We start from the raw sequence: 18,396 nt of genomic DNA, 5'->3' as shown, positions 1-18,396 counted from the left end.
GTCCACCTTAGCTCTTACTGCATCTGCAACTTTACCTCTACCACGATTCAGTTGTTCCACAGTACTATTTATAATTTCAAAACTTTCAGATAGTGAAAGGTGCCTATTTTGGAGACTTTTGAGCGTTTTTATGATGCATGAAAATGTATGCTGAATGTGAGCTAAGTCATTCTTCACACTTATGTCACAGGTAACTGTTTTCGCAGTATCAATTGAGACTGCATCTTCAGAGTCCAATGCAAGGAGAACATTGTTAATAGAGTCTATATGTTCGGCATAATATTCAACTGCTTCTAGCCATGTACCCCATCTAGTTAAAATTGGCTTTGGTGGCAATGGAATTTCAGGGTACATTTCTTTCAACACGTTAACTCTACTGGGAGCTTTGAGAAATACTTTTTTCACTGATGAAATCAACAAATCTACTTTAGGGAAATTGTCTCTGACCACTTCTGCCACACGATGAAATGCATGCGCCACACAAGTAAAATGAGTCAATTTAGGATATACAACAGATAATGCTTGTCCAGCTTTGACCATATAAGGGGCAGCATCGCTAATAAAGAATAACACATTATCGTACATAATACCCTTTGGCCACAGGATACCCATAGCTTCGTTGAACAGTTTAACTATAGTTTTGTTATTGTACTTTTCTAGAACATCACAATGTAAAAGAATTCGTTCAGAATATTGTTCACTTAACAAACCGATAACTACATTACCAACAAGTCTACCTTCTTTGTCGGGAGTCTCATCAATGGAAACCCAAATTGAACTATCTTTAATTTCATCTCTTATCTTCTGTATTGTCTCATCGTAGATGGATGGAGCATACGTCTTCCTAAGTGTTGACTCATCCGGGATTGTATGTTGAGTATATTTTTCAAGGAATTCCCTGAAGACCTTATTCTTTAGTTTGTAGAGAGGAATATCAGCAGAGATGAGAGAACGGCACAGGTCGATGTTAAACTCAGATCTTACATTCGATGTTGTTGGTTGTGTTAAAAACAATTGTCTCTGCTTGGAATTTAGTTGTTTGTTGGCCTGATGTTTACTAGTTGTAATGTGTTGTTGCACCAGGAACTTTTGTGTAGATGATACTGCACACTGACACAAATTACAAAATAATATTTTATTGTCAGTTGATAAACCATCTTCTTTAAATTCTGAAATGTAACTTGTTAGTTTTGATTTTAAATTGACTGAATGACGTACTTTTGGCATATTTACCGTCTTTATAGTATGATTTACAAAACTGAACCTATGTGTACTCTGACTGGCATTTAACTGTTGAGCTGCACAACTGAAGTCTGTTAAAAATTTTAAATTAAATTAATACAGTTTTGTAACTTACTTTCCCATTGTTGATAGGACTGCTAATTTTCAAATAACTCTGATGTTAAAGGGATTACTGAACATGTGTTTAAATCTCTATTGTTGAAATGTATTTTTAAAAGTTAATGGAATTTTGTTTTGTTTTATTGTTAAACCTAATATAATATGGACTGTTTTATATGAAATATGGAAAATATATGGAAATTAACGAAAATATGTACTAAACTCTAAAATATGGAAAAATATGGAAAATAAAAGTAGGATTTTTCAACCCTACACATTGTGAAACATAAAGATAATGCAAAATATAAATTATATTAGCTTTATAAGTAAATATGTATTTACATATAAATCCTTTCCCTGTTTATTACTAATACAAAAGTGATATCTGTGTGAAACTTCTGCAATCCTTAATGTAATCACCAATATTGTCTACAACTCATTGCCAGCGATGTGAAAGTCGTAGTATCCCTGTAGCAGCATCTGTGTTGATTTTTCTGATGTAGTGATTTACTTCCTGCAGAATCTTGGGAACAGTCCAGAATCGAATGCCATGAAGTGGTTCCTTCATCTCTGGGATCAAATCATAATCACAGGAGCTTATGTCCAATGAATATGATGGATGGAAAAACACGTCCCAAACCCAGTGATGGTACAGATCAGCTACAGGGTGTGCCACGTGTGCTCGAGCATTATCCTGCAAAATGATGGGAGGGTTCTGCAAAAAGTGTTGCCATTTTCTTCGCAACTCTGGTCTCAGGTTATGCTCCAAAAATGACGGAAATATTGTGCATCAACAGTCTGTCCTTGCAGTACAGTATGTGTTAGGATGACGCCATTACATTCGTACACAAGAATCACCATAACTTCCACATTAGTAGGAGTATGACGAACTTTTGTTTTGCATGGTGATCATAATGACGCCACTCCTTGGATTGGTGCTTAAGTTGAGGTTCGTACTATCTGCCCATTCCATGTCTCATCAAGCGCAATAATATGATGTAAGAAAGTGTCTTCATCACGACCATAAGTATAAGTGAGTTTGAGCAGCGTTGTATTATATCCATCGCTGCTCTTCCGGCAAACTGTGGGAACTTACTGTGATGTAATTTTTCTCATTCTCAGACGATTTTTTTAGAGTATGCAGCACAGTTGTATGCGATAATCATATCTCTTGATTTAACTCACATGTCATCTAACTTCGATCTGTGTTTAACACTGCGGCAACAGCCTGCACTTGCTTGTCACTCACACGAGGGTGATCCAGTGAAGTCACGTCTGCCACGCTTTCATGTTCGTCATTGAAAGCTCTAACCCATCTCGCCACTGTTCTGTATGGTAACGCAGTTTCCTCACATGCCTCAACAAGACCTTCATGACATTGCCTTGCTGTGCTATAGCGGGCACATTGAATTTCATCCAACTTCGCTTTTCCTGTTTTGTGAATGTGATGAAAACCCAACAGTTCAGATCGGTAATTCACACAGGACTATTTTCTTCTTACCACAGCGCATGGCCTTTGAGGTGGAAGGGAAAGTCCATTTCTACATATGGTAGAAGTGAGAATAATTAATTCCGTCTTGTTTCGCTTCCACAGCAGTGTTGCCACTATTAAAGTTCCAACCCACGTATATAAATTGTATAGATACTGGGAGCAATCTCTGCTATTGACTGCCATTGCATGACTATTACAATGCATGGAGGGACAAGGGGGCTGCAAGCAGGTAGTGTGCTGAATATAAGCATTGCCTTTCTTCAGGACAGACCAACATGTAATAGGTAAGCTAACTCACGACCAACATTTTCAATTCAAGCAATCCTGCTAGTGATGTTGCAGGGATGTGACATCTATGATGTGCGCCAAGCACACAGATTGGTCTCTGAATCTGTACTCTAAAATATTGCTAGATTACAAGTTCAGACAAAACTCTTAACCCCTATGTCCTTTGGGTAGGTATGAGAGTGATTTTTCCTCAAGTTAAAAGAGACCAATTGACAAATATATTACATTAATAATTATTAATGTGTACTGAGAATGAATGATGAGAGAATATCAAACCAAACACTACAATATAGACCAAGAGGACATACTGATCAAGCAAGACCAAGGAAAAAGTGAACAGATTTGTAAAGCCGGAACAGGCAATATTTACGTGTCCATAAAGTGTAGATGATGATGATAATAATAGTGATGCATTAAAAAAATTGGTGATTTGGTACTATTGCTTTTATTTTTTTCTATTTCATTCTTTTCTTGTGAATTATGTTATAGGCTTTGGAGCAAGTAATACAACAGCAGCAGCTGTTGGGACTCCAATTAAGTTTACTCCAGTAACAGGAACAGATACTATGGTAAAGAATGGTGTCACTCAAACAATCAGCACTCGACATCATTGCATAACCTGCATGAAGGAGTATGAATCGAAGTCACTAGAAGAATTACGTCTTGAGGATTATGCTGCAAATCGCAAGGGGCCACAGCAAGCACCACAACAAACTGGGTTATTTGGAACATCTACAGGAGGATCTCTCTTTGGTACAGGAGCTAGTACTAGTACAGGCACAGGAGGAATTTTCACTGACAGCAAACCTCTTTTTGGTGGAGGAACTTCAATGGGTAAGGCAATCTGTATCCTCTTTTCTTCTTTACAGGTGCTTTATTTAGAAAATATAACATATTCCTACTGTAGGTGACAGTTCTGAGGTTGATTTTTGTACTGATTATGAAGTAAGTAGTGCTTTGTTTCCTTCATGGGATACAATTTCTACACTGAAATTTTTCTGTCTTTAATTTCTGTGCATGAAGTGGTGTTTTCTTAACTACAAAATTGAAATGTAATGAAAATCTTTTGCAAACCTCAATAGGAATCATTTCTAGTTTGGCTGCATTTTAACTTGATAAGCAAATTACCTTCCTAATCTTAATTAAAACTGGTATATTGAAATATAATTTGAAAATTATAATTATATTCTGTACATTTCGCATAGGAAGTTTAAGTACAGAGTTGGTTTGCTGAATGAATTGCCTGAATTTGCATTGCTAAGTTTTGAGGATAAGTTTTGTATTATTTATTTGTTAATTTAGTATAAGTATTTATTTCTGTAAATTACATTGTGTTACATTTTTTTAGCCTAACACTTTATAAGCCAGAAATTTCATCATTGGAAGTTAAATTTGTCAGTGTACATATTATTTTGTAGTTAATATTTATTTTGTAAGAACTTAGCTATGTGAATGCATTTTAAATGTATTAACACTTAACAACTTCATATTTGAATAAGATAAATCTTAAGTAGCATATTATAAAAATCTATTACTGCAAGGTTTTGCTGTGTCAACATTGCAGGATTTGGATCCAATGCTGGTGGTGTGTTTGGTTCTACCAATCAACAAAGTGGTGGGCTCTTTGGGAAGTCAGGTTTTGGAACGATGACAACCACTACAGGTGGTTCAGTTTTCTCATTCAACACACCAACAACAGCCAATCCCTTTGGAGTGAATGCACAGCCGAAACCTTTTGGAAGTATGTTGTGATGTACATTGAACTTGTTCCTTTGTTGTAAGGTTATCATTGAGGATTAAGAATTTTCTCACTTCCCATACTTACATCACTATAGTTTTAGTGCGGGATTTCTCTTAGATCTAAATGTTCTGACTAGTTACATATCTGTGTTTGAAATGGTTAATAAAATACATTAAAGTCCGTACCGTGAAACTATGCAACTGTAATCCTAGAGCTCAACTATAATCCAATTGTGCCTTCAAACAAATGACTAACACGACTACTAGTGACATCTAGTGTATTTGCTTCGTATTTTGATTAGTTATTATGTGATTATTGATAAAGTGAACAGAAATTTGTTATTCGAAATTTTGGCAAAGGATCAGATCCCAAAGTAGATCATATACAATATTTACAACCTTTATAAATCAAACCTTATTGCAGTAAAAATAAAAGAAAAAATAACTCATTGGACGGAAATAAATGCAGGAGTCAGACAACGTTGTGGCCTCTCTTCTTTGCTTTTTAACGTTTATATGAATGCCATTGTGAACGATTTTAGAGAAACAAAACACGGATATATCACTATTAACAAAAATTTAAAATTAGATGTAATAACGTTTGCAGATCTTGTTTTACTAGCAACATCTGAAGATGATTTGCAATGGTCAGTACATAATTTAAATTTAATAGCTCAGAAATATTCAATGGAAATATCCATTAACAAAACAAAAATAATGGCCTTGTGGTAAATACCCAATACCAAGCAAAATTTGTTTAAATAACACAATTTTGAAAAGAGTTAATGGGTTTAATTATTTAGGATATAAACTTTCTTTTGTTGAAAATTTGGATTTATCAGAGAAAATTGTAAAATTCAACAAATCAATGGGCATCATTAATAGAGTTTTAAAACCTTCATTAGTACAAAAATCAACTCGTACTCGTCTTTATCAAATAATAGCTCGACCAATCTTATATTATGAGAGTGAAGCGTGGTCTGTAAGGACAAAAGATGAAAGCAGACTAACAGCTTGAGATGAGATTCATGCGCCAAACAGCTGGCTACACTAAATGGGATCAAAAGAAAAATGAAGATATCCTTCAAGAAATTAATGTATCATCAATACTGGACTATATCTCCAGATATCAGTTAAACTGGAAGGAACATGTCTCAAGAATGGTTTCATCCAGGATCCGTATCGTCCAAATGGGAAACGGTCACTTGGTCGACCTATGAAAAGATGGCAAGGAAATCGCTTTTTCAGGCTGTAACAGTTCTTTTGGGACTAGTACTTGACAGGATGATGATGATGATGATGATGACGACGACGACGACGACGACGACGACGACGACGACGACGCTGCCACCGCCGCAATGAGGCCCACAACTAAAACAAATGATAGCACCACTTGTTTTGATAGTGTAGATGTTGACTTGAGGAGAACAAGATTGTACCTGTCATATCATCTGAAAAGTTTTGTTCTTGAATATTACTTCGAGGTATGCTGTAGTTTTGATCCTGCAGTATTTCCAGATCTAATGTTACTGTTAGGTGTTTTGCATGTAGTGTGCCTGTCATACTGGATCAGGTGATAAATGCATGTAGGTAATAGTGGTTTGTGGGTTTGTGTCTTACAATATGTATGTTACTTAATGATTTTGTTTTAATGTGGAAACCCCGAAATATTCCATATATTTCTTCCTCATAGATTCTACGCCAGCAGTGTAATAAATGTACTGCAAAATGATGCCAGTATTTCGGACAGGTATTATTACAGAATACACTAAACACCTTAAATACTTAAGAATAAATGAACACACAACGTTATTAATTTGTTATGTTAATGTTTACTAATAGGAGCATACTTCATTAGCATTTTCAAATGGAGAAAGTATCTACTACCAACTGGTGCTAACTTTCTTCGGTAGTCAAAAATGCAGAATTACCTATTTTGAATTAAGGAGGTAGCTGTATAAATTTCATATCTAACTTTGCGATAAAATCTTTCAGAAACAGATACTGCAATTTCATGGACATGCTATAAAATGCAGGGTTGCACATGTTTATTAACGTATATGTATGTATATAACAAAATAAAATAGTAGATCTGAAAGTTGTACAGATATAGATTGTCATACAGTACTTGACAGACACAATTTGCTTCATGAGATGCAGACATTTCTATTTGATTGATGTCTATTCCTTATAACTGTTGCAAACATCATTTTACATGTGTGAAGTTAGCACAGGAGCAGTTCTTTTTCAATTTGAATTATAAAACGTTTGAAAATTTCATAACTTTGGCAATTTGCTCTTCCATCCAAATATTATGCAGCTTTTAGTTTGATGGATGGAGTACTGAATTCTTTAAATTAGAAATTACATGGAGGAAACTAAACATTTGACTGTAAAAAATAAAAAAAAAAAAAAGGTTCTTTGGTATTAAAGGTCAGATCTTGGGTTGGTTTACATCTTACCAAACAGAAAACAAAAAGTAGAAATCAGTCTAGCAAATAGTCAAAAACAAAGTTACCCACTCGAAATTCAGGAATATTAAACATAGTGTTCCCCAGCAATCAGTTCTAGGTATTATTGTTTATAGTTTGTATTAATGATTTAGCCTCAACCATAAATAATTTATCCCAGGGTAATCTTATTTGCAATTAATACAAGTGTGATTATATCAAGTAAAGAGTACTATCAGTTTGTAAACATTTCTAATACAGTGTTAATGCTGATGAATATTTGATTGATTTAATGCAAATAAACTGTCACCCCACATCACATATACATATAACAGATTCTTCAGCCTTACAGGCTTTGATAGCAACAACTTTTATTAATTTCATTATGCTGCCACCTAGTTACTGCATAAGAAGTCACGTTATAACTCTCATTTGAATTACATGAAGCAACTGTACTTTCATCTAGTGGTGGTTTCCAATCGACGGTAGTGATCCTGGTGGTGATTCTCTTTCACGTGTTACCATTTTCAACATGGCCAAAACTATCACTTAATGTTTGTATTTTAAATTTAGTACTCATAGTCCAGATGTTTGAAATGGGCAGGACATTTAGCACATATGGGCGAATCCAGAAATGCATGTAGAGTGTTAGTTGGGAGACCGGAGGGAAAAAGACCTTTTGGGAGTCTGAGACGTAGATGGGAGGATAATATTAAAATGGATTTGAAGGAGTGGGATATGATGATAGAGACTGGATTAATCTTGCACAGGATAGGGACGATGGCGGGCTTATGTGAGGCGGCAATGAACCTGCGGGTTCCTTAAAAGCCATTTGTAAGTAAGTAACTCATAGTGCTCAGTTTTCTCCAGAGTATTATATTAAATGGAATTGGTCTCTAAGCATCTATACATACAAAGTTTCTTGATTTGGAATTGGGTAATCACTTGAATTAGAAAACAGCAATGTGTGGCTGCCTGTGAAACCCCACCTTATGTCAGCAAATATCAATTTTCTGTTTTTTTTTTTACTGTATTGGAAAGAGGAGAAAATGCTGAACATTTAAAACAAAAAATTATGTTTCTACGACAAAAAATACATTTTTTATTGAATTCTAAAAACTTTACTTTTAAAATGGGCATTTTGAGTAAATTGCATTATAAGTTGAACTTACAAAATTGGACACTAATATAACATATTTCGACATTGTTGACATCCTTGGAGCTGTATTTTATATGTAGTTCATGAAAAAATCTAACTCGAAATCGATATTTTTGTCCTAATTATGTCTACCGACTTAAGATGGGGTTTTCCAGGCAGCCTCAGAAATAGAATTTATTACACCTAAATTGACAAGTTTTTATTAATAGATGTTTGAGAAACATTAAAAATATTCTGACTGGTCCAGATATCCAACGAAAACCTATGGTTAAAAACTAAACAAAAACCAGTTGAACTTGAAATTTGGCATAAGAAGTGGGGATGGCTGGGACATACACTTCGCCGACCTCCAGATGAATCCGCCAGGAAGGCATTGGATTGGAATCCGCAGGGCAGCAGAGGAATTGGCAGACCCAAGATAACATAGAAAGGAACTGTTCTCACAGAAGCAAAAATGATGGGGAAGACAGGGAGTGAGATCAAGGAGTTGACCAGGAATAGTCAGATGGAGAAGCTTTCTGAGAGCTCTATGTTCCACGCAGGAATGATGGAAGATTGATTGATTGATTGATTGATCGATTGATTGATTGATTGATTGATTGATTGATTGACACCTAAATTGAGCTCTGCCTGTTATGCATTAATTTCTTTATCTTCTGTTGCGAATATAAACACCCTTAAATTTGTATGTTTTGCATACTTCGATTCTGTAATGAAATTGTTGTTGTTTAGTCAATTGTCCGAAGACACCTTGGATCCTCATAAGTGACATCAATAAGGCATCATTCATGAGGCAACTTAACCAGGAGATAATGGGGTAGTGTGACAAGTTTATGGATTAGTATTCTGGCCTAGCTCGTCTGAAACTAAACATAATTTTGTTTTATCAAATGAAGCCCTAAGAATGATGACAGTGCATAAAAAGACTTTGTGTGGAGATATTTTTCAAAATTTAAATACCCTGAACGTAACTTGTGAATACATTCTTTCCTGATGATATTTTATGTTACAAATCAAGATAGGCCTACTTTTAGTACTAATCAGAACATTCATAATTTTAATACAAGACACAAATCAAATCTCCATCTTACCCTCTGTTAGTCTGAAATGTTATAAAAAAGAGTTCAATGCACTTCCTAATTATCTTCAAACTCTGAAGGACCAAGAGAGGAACAAGATTAACAAAATCTCTCCATATTCATATCTTCTCAACTGATGAATCGTTTTTACTTGTAAACTGAATTAATCTACTTACTATGCATTATATATTTTGTATGTAAGATCTATGGAAAAGTCGACCTGTTTGGCGAGTTAGTATAGCGCTGGCCTTCTATGCCCAAGGTTGCGGGTTCGATTCCGGGCCAGGTCGATGGCATTTAAGTGTGCTTTAATGTGGCAGGCTCATGTCAGTAGATTTACTGGCATGTAAAAGAACTCCTGTGGGACAAAATTCCGGCACATCCGGCGACGCTGATATAACCTCTGCAGTTGTGAGCATCGTTAAATAAAACATAACATTCTATGGAAAAATGAAATGATTGTTAGAGAGAATGAAATAAGTGTAGCTGAAGTAACATACCAAGTTTTTTTCTGGATCTATATATCTAAAGATATATAATTGATAGTCATTTGTAAATTTGGGTGATAAATACATCATAATACAGTAAAATCTGTCTATGTTGGAACCTTTATAAGAAACCCTGTCAATACGGAAAGAAAATCCCAAAGTGGAATGGTTTTATACATGAAAACAACTTTTATAAGCCAAAAACTTCTGTAACGTGAAAACGAAATTGTTTTAAAGAACCATCAATTGGTTATTGCCTGAATAAGACGGAAAATTAAGTTAATTGCACAACTATAGAGAAGACATTGTGCAAATGCACATTTATCCCATACTTGGTATAATTTTATTTAAGGTGGTGTACTGAAGTGTAGTTAGGTGCTGATTTTAAATGTGCAGTCTGTTAATTTTATTTTAAATAAAGTTACGAAGGAAGTAAAACAAGGTGATATATCCATTCACATCATGAAAATAAGATATATTAAGCATCAGGATGAGAAGAGTTCTTTTATGTCTTCTGAATATTTATTAACCATAAAAATTCATATTTAAGTGTGGCTGAAGTTGTCCTTTTTGTTCTTTAAATTATATGATAATTTAAGCAATCCTTTTTAAGAAGGAAACCTGTCAAGATGGAAAATTTTGTATGGAACCATCTTGCTCAGTCATAGACAGGTTTTGCTGTGCTATTGTAATGAGACATCTGTGATGCAGAAAATTGGTTTAAGTTATTTATATGGATAATTATTAGTTTCATACGATGCTATTTGATTAGAGATTCGTGGAGTCAAACCTGGCCAGGGGATGATGAATTTTAAATGGCAATAAAGTCTTGAGCATGACTTCCTCCAGGAGAAAAGTAAAGCTATAGGTCTTTTGTCGTAGGTTGAAAGAAGTCTGGAAAAATTGTTCAACCGTTGCTCTCCCATATTGAATAACAAAACTGAATAATCTATACAGTTGAAAGAGTTCTTAATTAAAATACCACTACTATCATTGCTGGACATCAGCACTGTGCTCTGTTTCTCTTTTATTGGAACATTGATACACCATCTGAATCACTTGTGTTTCATTTGTAGTGTCTTATTTTATTTCTCAGCATGAATCATAGTTACTGGGAGTACATGTCACGTTTACCTTTCACATGCGACATTGGCATTTTGGTAAATTGTAAGTTTTGTAGATTTTGAGGTCTGACTAATATGATTTCAGGAATCTATTTTGGATTATTCACGTCATGCGAAAAGAAAATGTGAACAAGCAGAATTTCATTATACTAGGGTGTTTCAAAAAGTAAGGTAAGAATGTACCTCATGGACAATTATTTCACAGGCAGATATACTGATACATAGTAGCAGGGCACTGGTATGCATTACTTTTCAACACAGTCACCATACTTGTGAAAACACTTTTTCCAACAGTAGACCAAGACATTGATACTGGCATAGAAGAAATCTGCATCAAGTCCTTGAAACCATTGTCATGACAGCTTGCTGAACGGCTGTACTGGTGTTGAATCACTTACCACTCAGGTGCTTCTTCAATGATTCTGAAGGGATAGAAATCACTGAGTGCCATGTCGGGGCTGTAGGAAATAACTGAATGCCATGTCGGGGCTGTAGGAAGGATTGTCGAGTACCTCCACCAGAAGTGCCATAACAATTCACTTGTGTTGTTGGCTGCATGTGATCTGGCATTGTTGTGAAGCAACACAACGCCTGTTGAAAGTCTAGGTTGTTTTCTGGAAATTACCTACTGCAAATGTCTCACAGAAGGCAACTCACAGAAGATGGTAAAGCCACTATGATGGGATTGTCTCTCATGCACTTGATGCAGTTTCATGAGGAAGGGGTGCTGTTCCTGCACCTTATTCTTACAGGGAATGAAACGTGGGTGCATCATTCATGTGACACTGGAGACAAAGCATACATCAGCATCATGGAAACACGTATTGTCCCCACCTTGCAAGAAATTTCGAACCATGAAGAAAGTTATGGTGATGATCTTTGGGATCACAAGGGTGTGCTTCTGGTTGATTTCTTCACCAGGGGAGTAACATGAATGCTGCCAGTTATTGTCACACACTGGAGTGTTTGCGGGAGTCAGTTTGCAGAAAATGACCTGGACGTCTCTCAATAGGCATTGTGTTGCTGCACGACAATGCCAGACCACTTCCTCCCTACAGCCTCGACATAGCACTCAGTTATTTCCATCTCTTCGGATCATTTAAGAAGCACCTGATGATAAGTGATTCAACACCAGTATGGCCGTTCAGCAAGCTGTCATGACAATGGCTTCAGTATCAATGTCTTGTTCTACCATAAGAACAAGTGTTTGCACAAACATGGTGACTGTGTTGAAAAGTAATGTGTACCAGTGCCCTGCTACTGTGTATCAGTATATCTGCCTGTGAAATAAATCCATGAGAGCCATTCTTACCGTACTTTTGTGCAATTCTGTGCATTGACGTTACCTTGATTACAGGAACACTAGGAAATATGTGGTATACGTGATATTTCCTACTCCTATAAAAAAAAAAAAAATATATATATATATATAAAATCATGTTGTAGTTCTGTGATAGTCAATCAATTGCGCTGTAATTTTTTTAATTGATAGCTCAATGTCTAAGGAAAGCATAGAATAAAAATTCGAAATTAAAATCTTCTTTGAAAAGTGAGAAAAAAAATATGATATGATCTGTTCAGAATAGACATCTTCAGAAGTTGGTAAGGGACAAACTTTCTCACTTAGATGGGTAGTGAAGTGAGAGAAATGTTGAAAAAGAATGGAAATTACTTTTTTTTGTACACCAGCATTATAAACAGTCTTTATCAATAGTTAAAATCTGCGTAATATGGTACATCAGTGGTTCCCAAACTTTTTTGATAGCGGATCTCTTTCGACTCAAAAGAGATTCATGGATCTTCACATTAATTTAATTTAATCGCTAGGTTAATATAGATATAAATTTAATGTACCTCCATATTTATATTCTATACATATTTAGCATCAACAATATGTCTACAATTACATTAATTACCATGAATAGCCATGAGTTCATAAACATGCAGAAGTGTTTATAAACTGCGTGTACAATTATAAAAAAAAATACCTTCAAATTACTGATGTGAAGAATGGTGTTGTTTCCTCGTCTCAGAAATTTCTTCAAGTTGGGGAAGATAGAAGAAAGTTGAATTCTCATATTTGATGTGGCATTCAGGCGATGACAGAATTTTGATTTTGTTGGAAATGGGAGGAGTTTCGCTACTGAACATACAGAAATTTCCGAATATTCCTGAAGTAGGGTACACAAGAATTCAGTGACAAAGTTTGCTAAATCTCTGTTTCATCATATTTTCGTTTTTTTGGTTGATTCACCTGTTTTTAAATTAGCAGCACTGGGGTGTGATACATGACAAAGTGATCAACTGGTTTCTGAATTTGTAGAACTGCCATTTTTATTGTCTTTTATTAGCCACTGATCTATTGAGACGACACTGTAATATGATAATTAAAATTATTCATAATATTAAATTAATATTATTATTATGTTCGGAATCAAAGACACGTGGTTATTAACACCTCACCATGCTCGTACTGAATGAATAGAAACTGACTTCACAATAAAAGTAGCAGAAGCAGGATGCGTGCACAACAATGGACGAAATTCGTTTCTTTTTAAAAATGCATGTCAAAATTTATTTCTACTAAATAACACTGGCAATCAAATTTATCTTACAATTAAGACGTTAAGTCTCCAAGCACATTTACAAAAAATTATTCTTACACTGTTGGTCTCAAGAGAAAAAACTAAAAACATCACACACACCAAGCAGTTAAAAACTAACTCGCCACCCTCGACAAGCAGACAAACATTTTTAATAGAATTGACTATTTTAATTGAAAAAAAAAGTCGTGTTGTTTACAACAACTCAAAGGCCAGCTCAGATGAGATCTAGTCATCTACTCTTGCTGATATACTAACTTTCACAAGTACAGTTGTATATAGTACTGTACAATTACGTCGAGAAAACGGTAGTATTATATGTCATTTATTTCAAAATATATATTACCAACTGTGGATCTCCTGGTAAGTGTTGACGGACCCCCAGGGATCCGCGGAGCATACTTTGGGAACCACTCTGCTACATTATGGCATTAGTATTACCCTGACATATGAAACATTATGACTTCTATTAAAAAAAACATAGCTTGTATCATAAAATTAACATTATGAAACTATTTGCTAATGCTATAATATCATTGTTGTCATAGGAACCTCTTTCCTTATAGACTGTAATGTCAGACTTCCCATCATTACAATGTTATTTCTTTATTAATTGTTTTATAATACTGTCGTACAAAAAAATAGCATATCAAACACGTTTATGTCATACAGTTATTGCATTTGTCAAAATTATGAAACTCTTTATGTTCATTTCATAACATTTACTCATGTAATAAACTGTAACATTATAAACTTGTTTCATAATATACAGTAGACTCTATTAGTCTGTTAAATCGAGGGTCTACTGTACTATTAAAAGTGATTGTTACAGTACTCAAAATCTTTACAGGTTTCCGAGTTACAGCAAGTTAAGCAAAGAAGTGTTCTCACTTGCCACATGACTACTTTATTTTCTGTTCCATAAAATTTGTATGGAAACTTTGAATGCATGCAAACTTTACTCTATAGGTGGTATTAAATGGTATTTTAATATAGTAGAAAATTAGACTATACAGACCAAGATGGTTTACACTTTACAATAATTAGCCCATATTTTATACCAGAAAATTAGACTATAAAGCCAAGATGGTTTACACTTTACAATAATTAGCCCATATTTTATAGCAGTTAAATAAAAAAAAGGAGAGTTTATAAGACATGATGATACAAAACGTAAAAAATATTAACTATAAAAGACTACATTTTACATTGGTGTATAAGTCATAAATTGCTGCAGAACAATCCTTATTGTATTGTAGGCATGTTAACATATGATATAGTCCTACACGGTTTACAGTAATTAGTCTATATTTTATAGGAATGAGAATAATAAATTAAGAATTAATAAAGTTTCTAATATGATATACCTAAAGTTGGAAGGCAATAATAATAATAATAATAATAATAATAATAATAACAACAATGATCATGATAGTAAAGGCTCCCCCAAACAGACGCGATATGAAATGCGTTACGATTTCGCGATAACGCAATATCGCACTATCGCGAAGAGGTACCCAAACTGGCGCGTCCGCTATATACGATATCGTAACGTCTCCAGCCAATCAGATTGCCATAGAGGCTGACACATCCACGGATTGTTGTTTTCCAACCACAGCCGCAGAGAACAGTTACCTTTAGCAGGCGTACATCACTTGTGCTTACAGATTGATTTCTTTTGCTTGAAAATGAACGTGGAACTTCTGATTGATTTCATAAAGGAAAATCCGTGCCTTTATGATTATCGGTATGCTGCTTCGTTATGTCTCCCCTTACTTTACCCAGAATCTCGTCAAAGCACTGAATTGTCATCCGGAAGTATATATAAAAACGTTTTTCATCTCTAATTAATTGTGGAACTAAGGTATAAAATTCGCCTTGTTCTTCCCTTGTGGTATTTATGTTGTGAATCCACAACCTCCTGCAATGATATGAGCAAATTAAAAAAAAAGTTTATAATGGACAAATTTTTTTCAAGTTCTTGGCAAAAAAAGCTCAAATCATAACTTTATACTTTTTATATCGTTTATCTTAACCATACATGTCTACCATGGACTTACCTGTGTCTGCGACGATTTTCTTCCTCATCCTCAGCTAGCACGACTAGAAGCAGAAGCTCCTCCTCCCCTGAAGATGAATCCATGACAGACACACTTCAACCCAGCATCAAAATAAACGCGTGGCGTTCTCGCGATCTACACCTCCGGGAGAATAGATCGCAAAATCGTCACGTTCTACTTGCTGCGATAATAACGCATATTGCGATAATCGCGTGTGTGTGAACACAAACACTGAACGCAATGAAAACATTTATCGCAAAATCGTAACACTATCGTAACACATTCCGTATCGCGTCTGTTTGGGGAAGCCTTAATGGTTATATTGATGATGATGACAGTAATAATAATAATAATAATAGTAATAGTATTATAATAATAATAATAATAATAATAATAGGGTGGAAGCGCATTATCTAGCAAAATTTATAAACTTGTATTTGCTATTTGGGAAAAGGAAATTGTACCAGAACAATGGAAAGAGTCCATAATTGTACCTATTTTTAAGAAGGGGGACAAGACTAACTTTACTTGTGGTAACTTTCGAGGAATATAACTTTTGTTGATGTTGTACAAAATTTTGTCCAATATTCTTTTGAGAAGATTAACTCCATATGTAGATGAAATTATTGGGAATCATCAGTGAAGTTTTAGGTGTAATAGATCGACTATTGATAAGATTTTTTCTATTCATCAGATATTGGAGAAAAAAATGGGAGTATAAAGGTATAGTACATCAGTTATTCATAAATTTAAAAAAGGCATATGACTCTGTTAAGAGAGAAGTTTTATCTTCTTGAATTTGGTATTCCCAAGAAACTAATTTGATTAATTAAAATGTGTCTCAGTGAAACTTACAGCAGAGTTTCTATCTGATCCTTTTCCAATTCACTGCAGGCTAAAGCAAGGAGATGCACTGTCACCTTTACTTTTTAACTTTGCTCTAGAATATGCCATTAGGAAAGTTCAGGATAACAGAGAGGGTTTGGAATTGAAGGGATTACATCCGCTTATTGTCTATGTGGATGACGTGAATATCTTAGGAGAAAATGCACAAACGATTATGGAAACACGGAAATTTTACTTGAGGCTAGTAAAGAGATAGGTTTGGAAGTAAATTCCGAAAAGACAAAGTATATGGTTATGTCTCATGACCAGAATATTGTACGAAATGGAAACATAAAAATTGGAGATTTATTCTTCGAAGAGGTGGAAAAATTCAAATATCTTGGAGCAACAGTTACAAATATAAATGATACTCTAGAGGAAATTAAATTCAGAATAAATATGAGAAATGCGTGTTATTATTCAGTTCAGGAGCTTTTGTCATCTAGTCTGCTGTCAAAAAATGTGAAAGTTAGAATTTATAAAACAGTTATATAAGCGGTTGTTCTGTATGGTTGTGAAACTTGGACCTCTCACTTTGAGAGAGGAACAGAGATTAAGGATGTTTGAGAATAAGGTTCTCAGGAAAATATTTGGGGCTAAGAGGGATGAAGTTACAGGAGAATGGAGAAAGTTACACAATGCAGAACTGCATGCATTGTATTCTTCACCTGACATAATTAGGAACATTAAATCCAAACGTTTGAAATGGGCGGGGCATGTGGCACATATGGGTGAATCCAGAAATACATAGAGTGTGTTAGCTGGGAGACCAGAGGGAAAAAGACCTTTGGGGAGGCCGAGACGTAGATGGGAGGCTAATATTAAAATGGATTTGAAGGAGGTGGGACATGATGATAGAGACTGGATTGATCTTGCACAGGATAGGGACCGATGGCGAGCTTATGTGAGGGTGGCAATGAACCTTCGGGTTCCTTAAAAGCTATTTGTAAGTAAATTAATAATAATAATAATAATAATAATAATAATAATAATAATAATCATGATAATGATAATGAAGTAGTAATGATGAAATGATAATTACTTACAAAATGGCTTTTAGAAAACCCGGAGTTTCATTGCTGCCCTTAAATAAGCCCGCCATCGGTTCCTATCCTGAGCAAGATTAATCCAGTCCCTACCATCATATCCCACCATCCTCAAATCCATTTTAATATTATCCTCCCATCTATGTCTCGACCTCTTCAAAGATCTTTTTCCCTTTGGCCTCCCAATTAACACACTACTGTATATGCATGATGATGATGATGATGATGATGATGATGATGATGATGATGATGATGATGATGATGATGATAATCTTCTATTCTCTCTAATAATAATGATGAATTTGTAAAAGGATCTACTTGATTTCGTAATTTTGTCCTTCCTTTTGCAAAAGTGTTTCCATTTCGCATTCAGTATTTTATCAGTTGGGAAACAAAAATATTTTATGTCAGAGCCTCTGATTCTTTGATGATAATATTAATAATTATTTTTACATCCTTACACAGCTCAATAATTACTCATGCTGATGAAGATGTCATTGCATAGGAGAACAACACATCCAAATGTTAAGGCAATATTATAATAATAATAATAATAATAATAATAATAATAATAATAATAATAATAATAATAATAATTCCACAATTTGGGACATCTGGCTGACAACTACGGCTGATCACTA

General features: G+C 34.7%; 1 protein-coding gene across 4 annotated transcripts in view; it reads left to right on the top strand.

Moving 5' to 3' along the window:
- Nup98-96 (nuclear pore complex protein Nup98-96) overlaps positions 1-18,396 on the top strand; it is a 431,225-nt gene that overhangs the window by 121,076 nt on the left and 291,753 nt on the right. For 3 of the 4 annotated variants that reach the window (XM_069823885.1, XM_069823884.1, XM_069823887.1), the window contains exons 5-6: positions 3,611-3,955; positions 4,686-4,862. In XM_069823885.1, coding sequence (XP_069679986.1) covers positions 3,611-3,955; positions 4,686-4,862 — 522 coding nt within the window. The remainder of the gene's footprint in view (positions 1-3,610; positions 3,956-4,685; positions 4,863-18,396) is intronic. The other variant, XM_069823886.1, reaches the window with a different exon arrangement.

This window comes from Periplaneta americana, chromosome 4, assembly GCF_040183065.1.
Source record: "Periplaneta americana isolate PAMFEO1 chromosome 4, P.americana_PAMFEO1_priV1, whole genome shotgun sequence".
In the NCBI taxonomy this organism is placed as follows: domain Eukaryota; kingdom Metazoa; phylum Arthropoda; class Insecta; order Blattodea; family Blattidae; genus Periplaneta; species Periplaneta americana.
The sequence above is the reverse complement of the archived record's forward strand: the minus strand, read 5'-3'. Positions and strand labels throughout refer to the sequence as shown.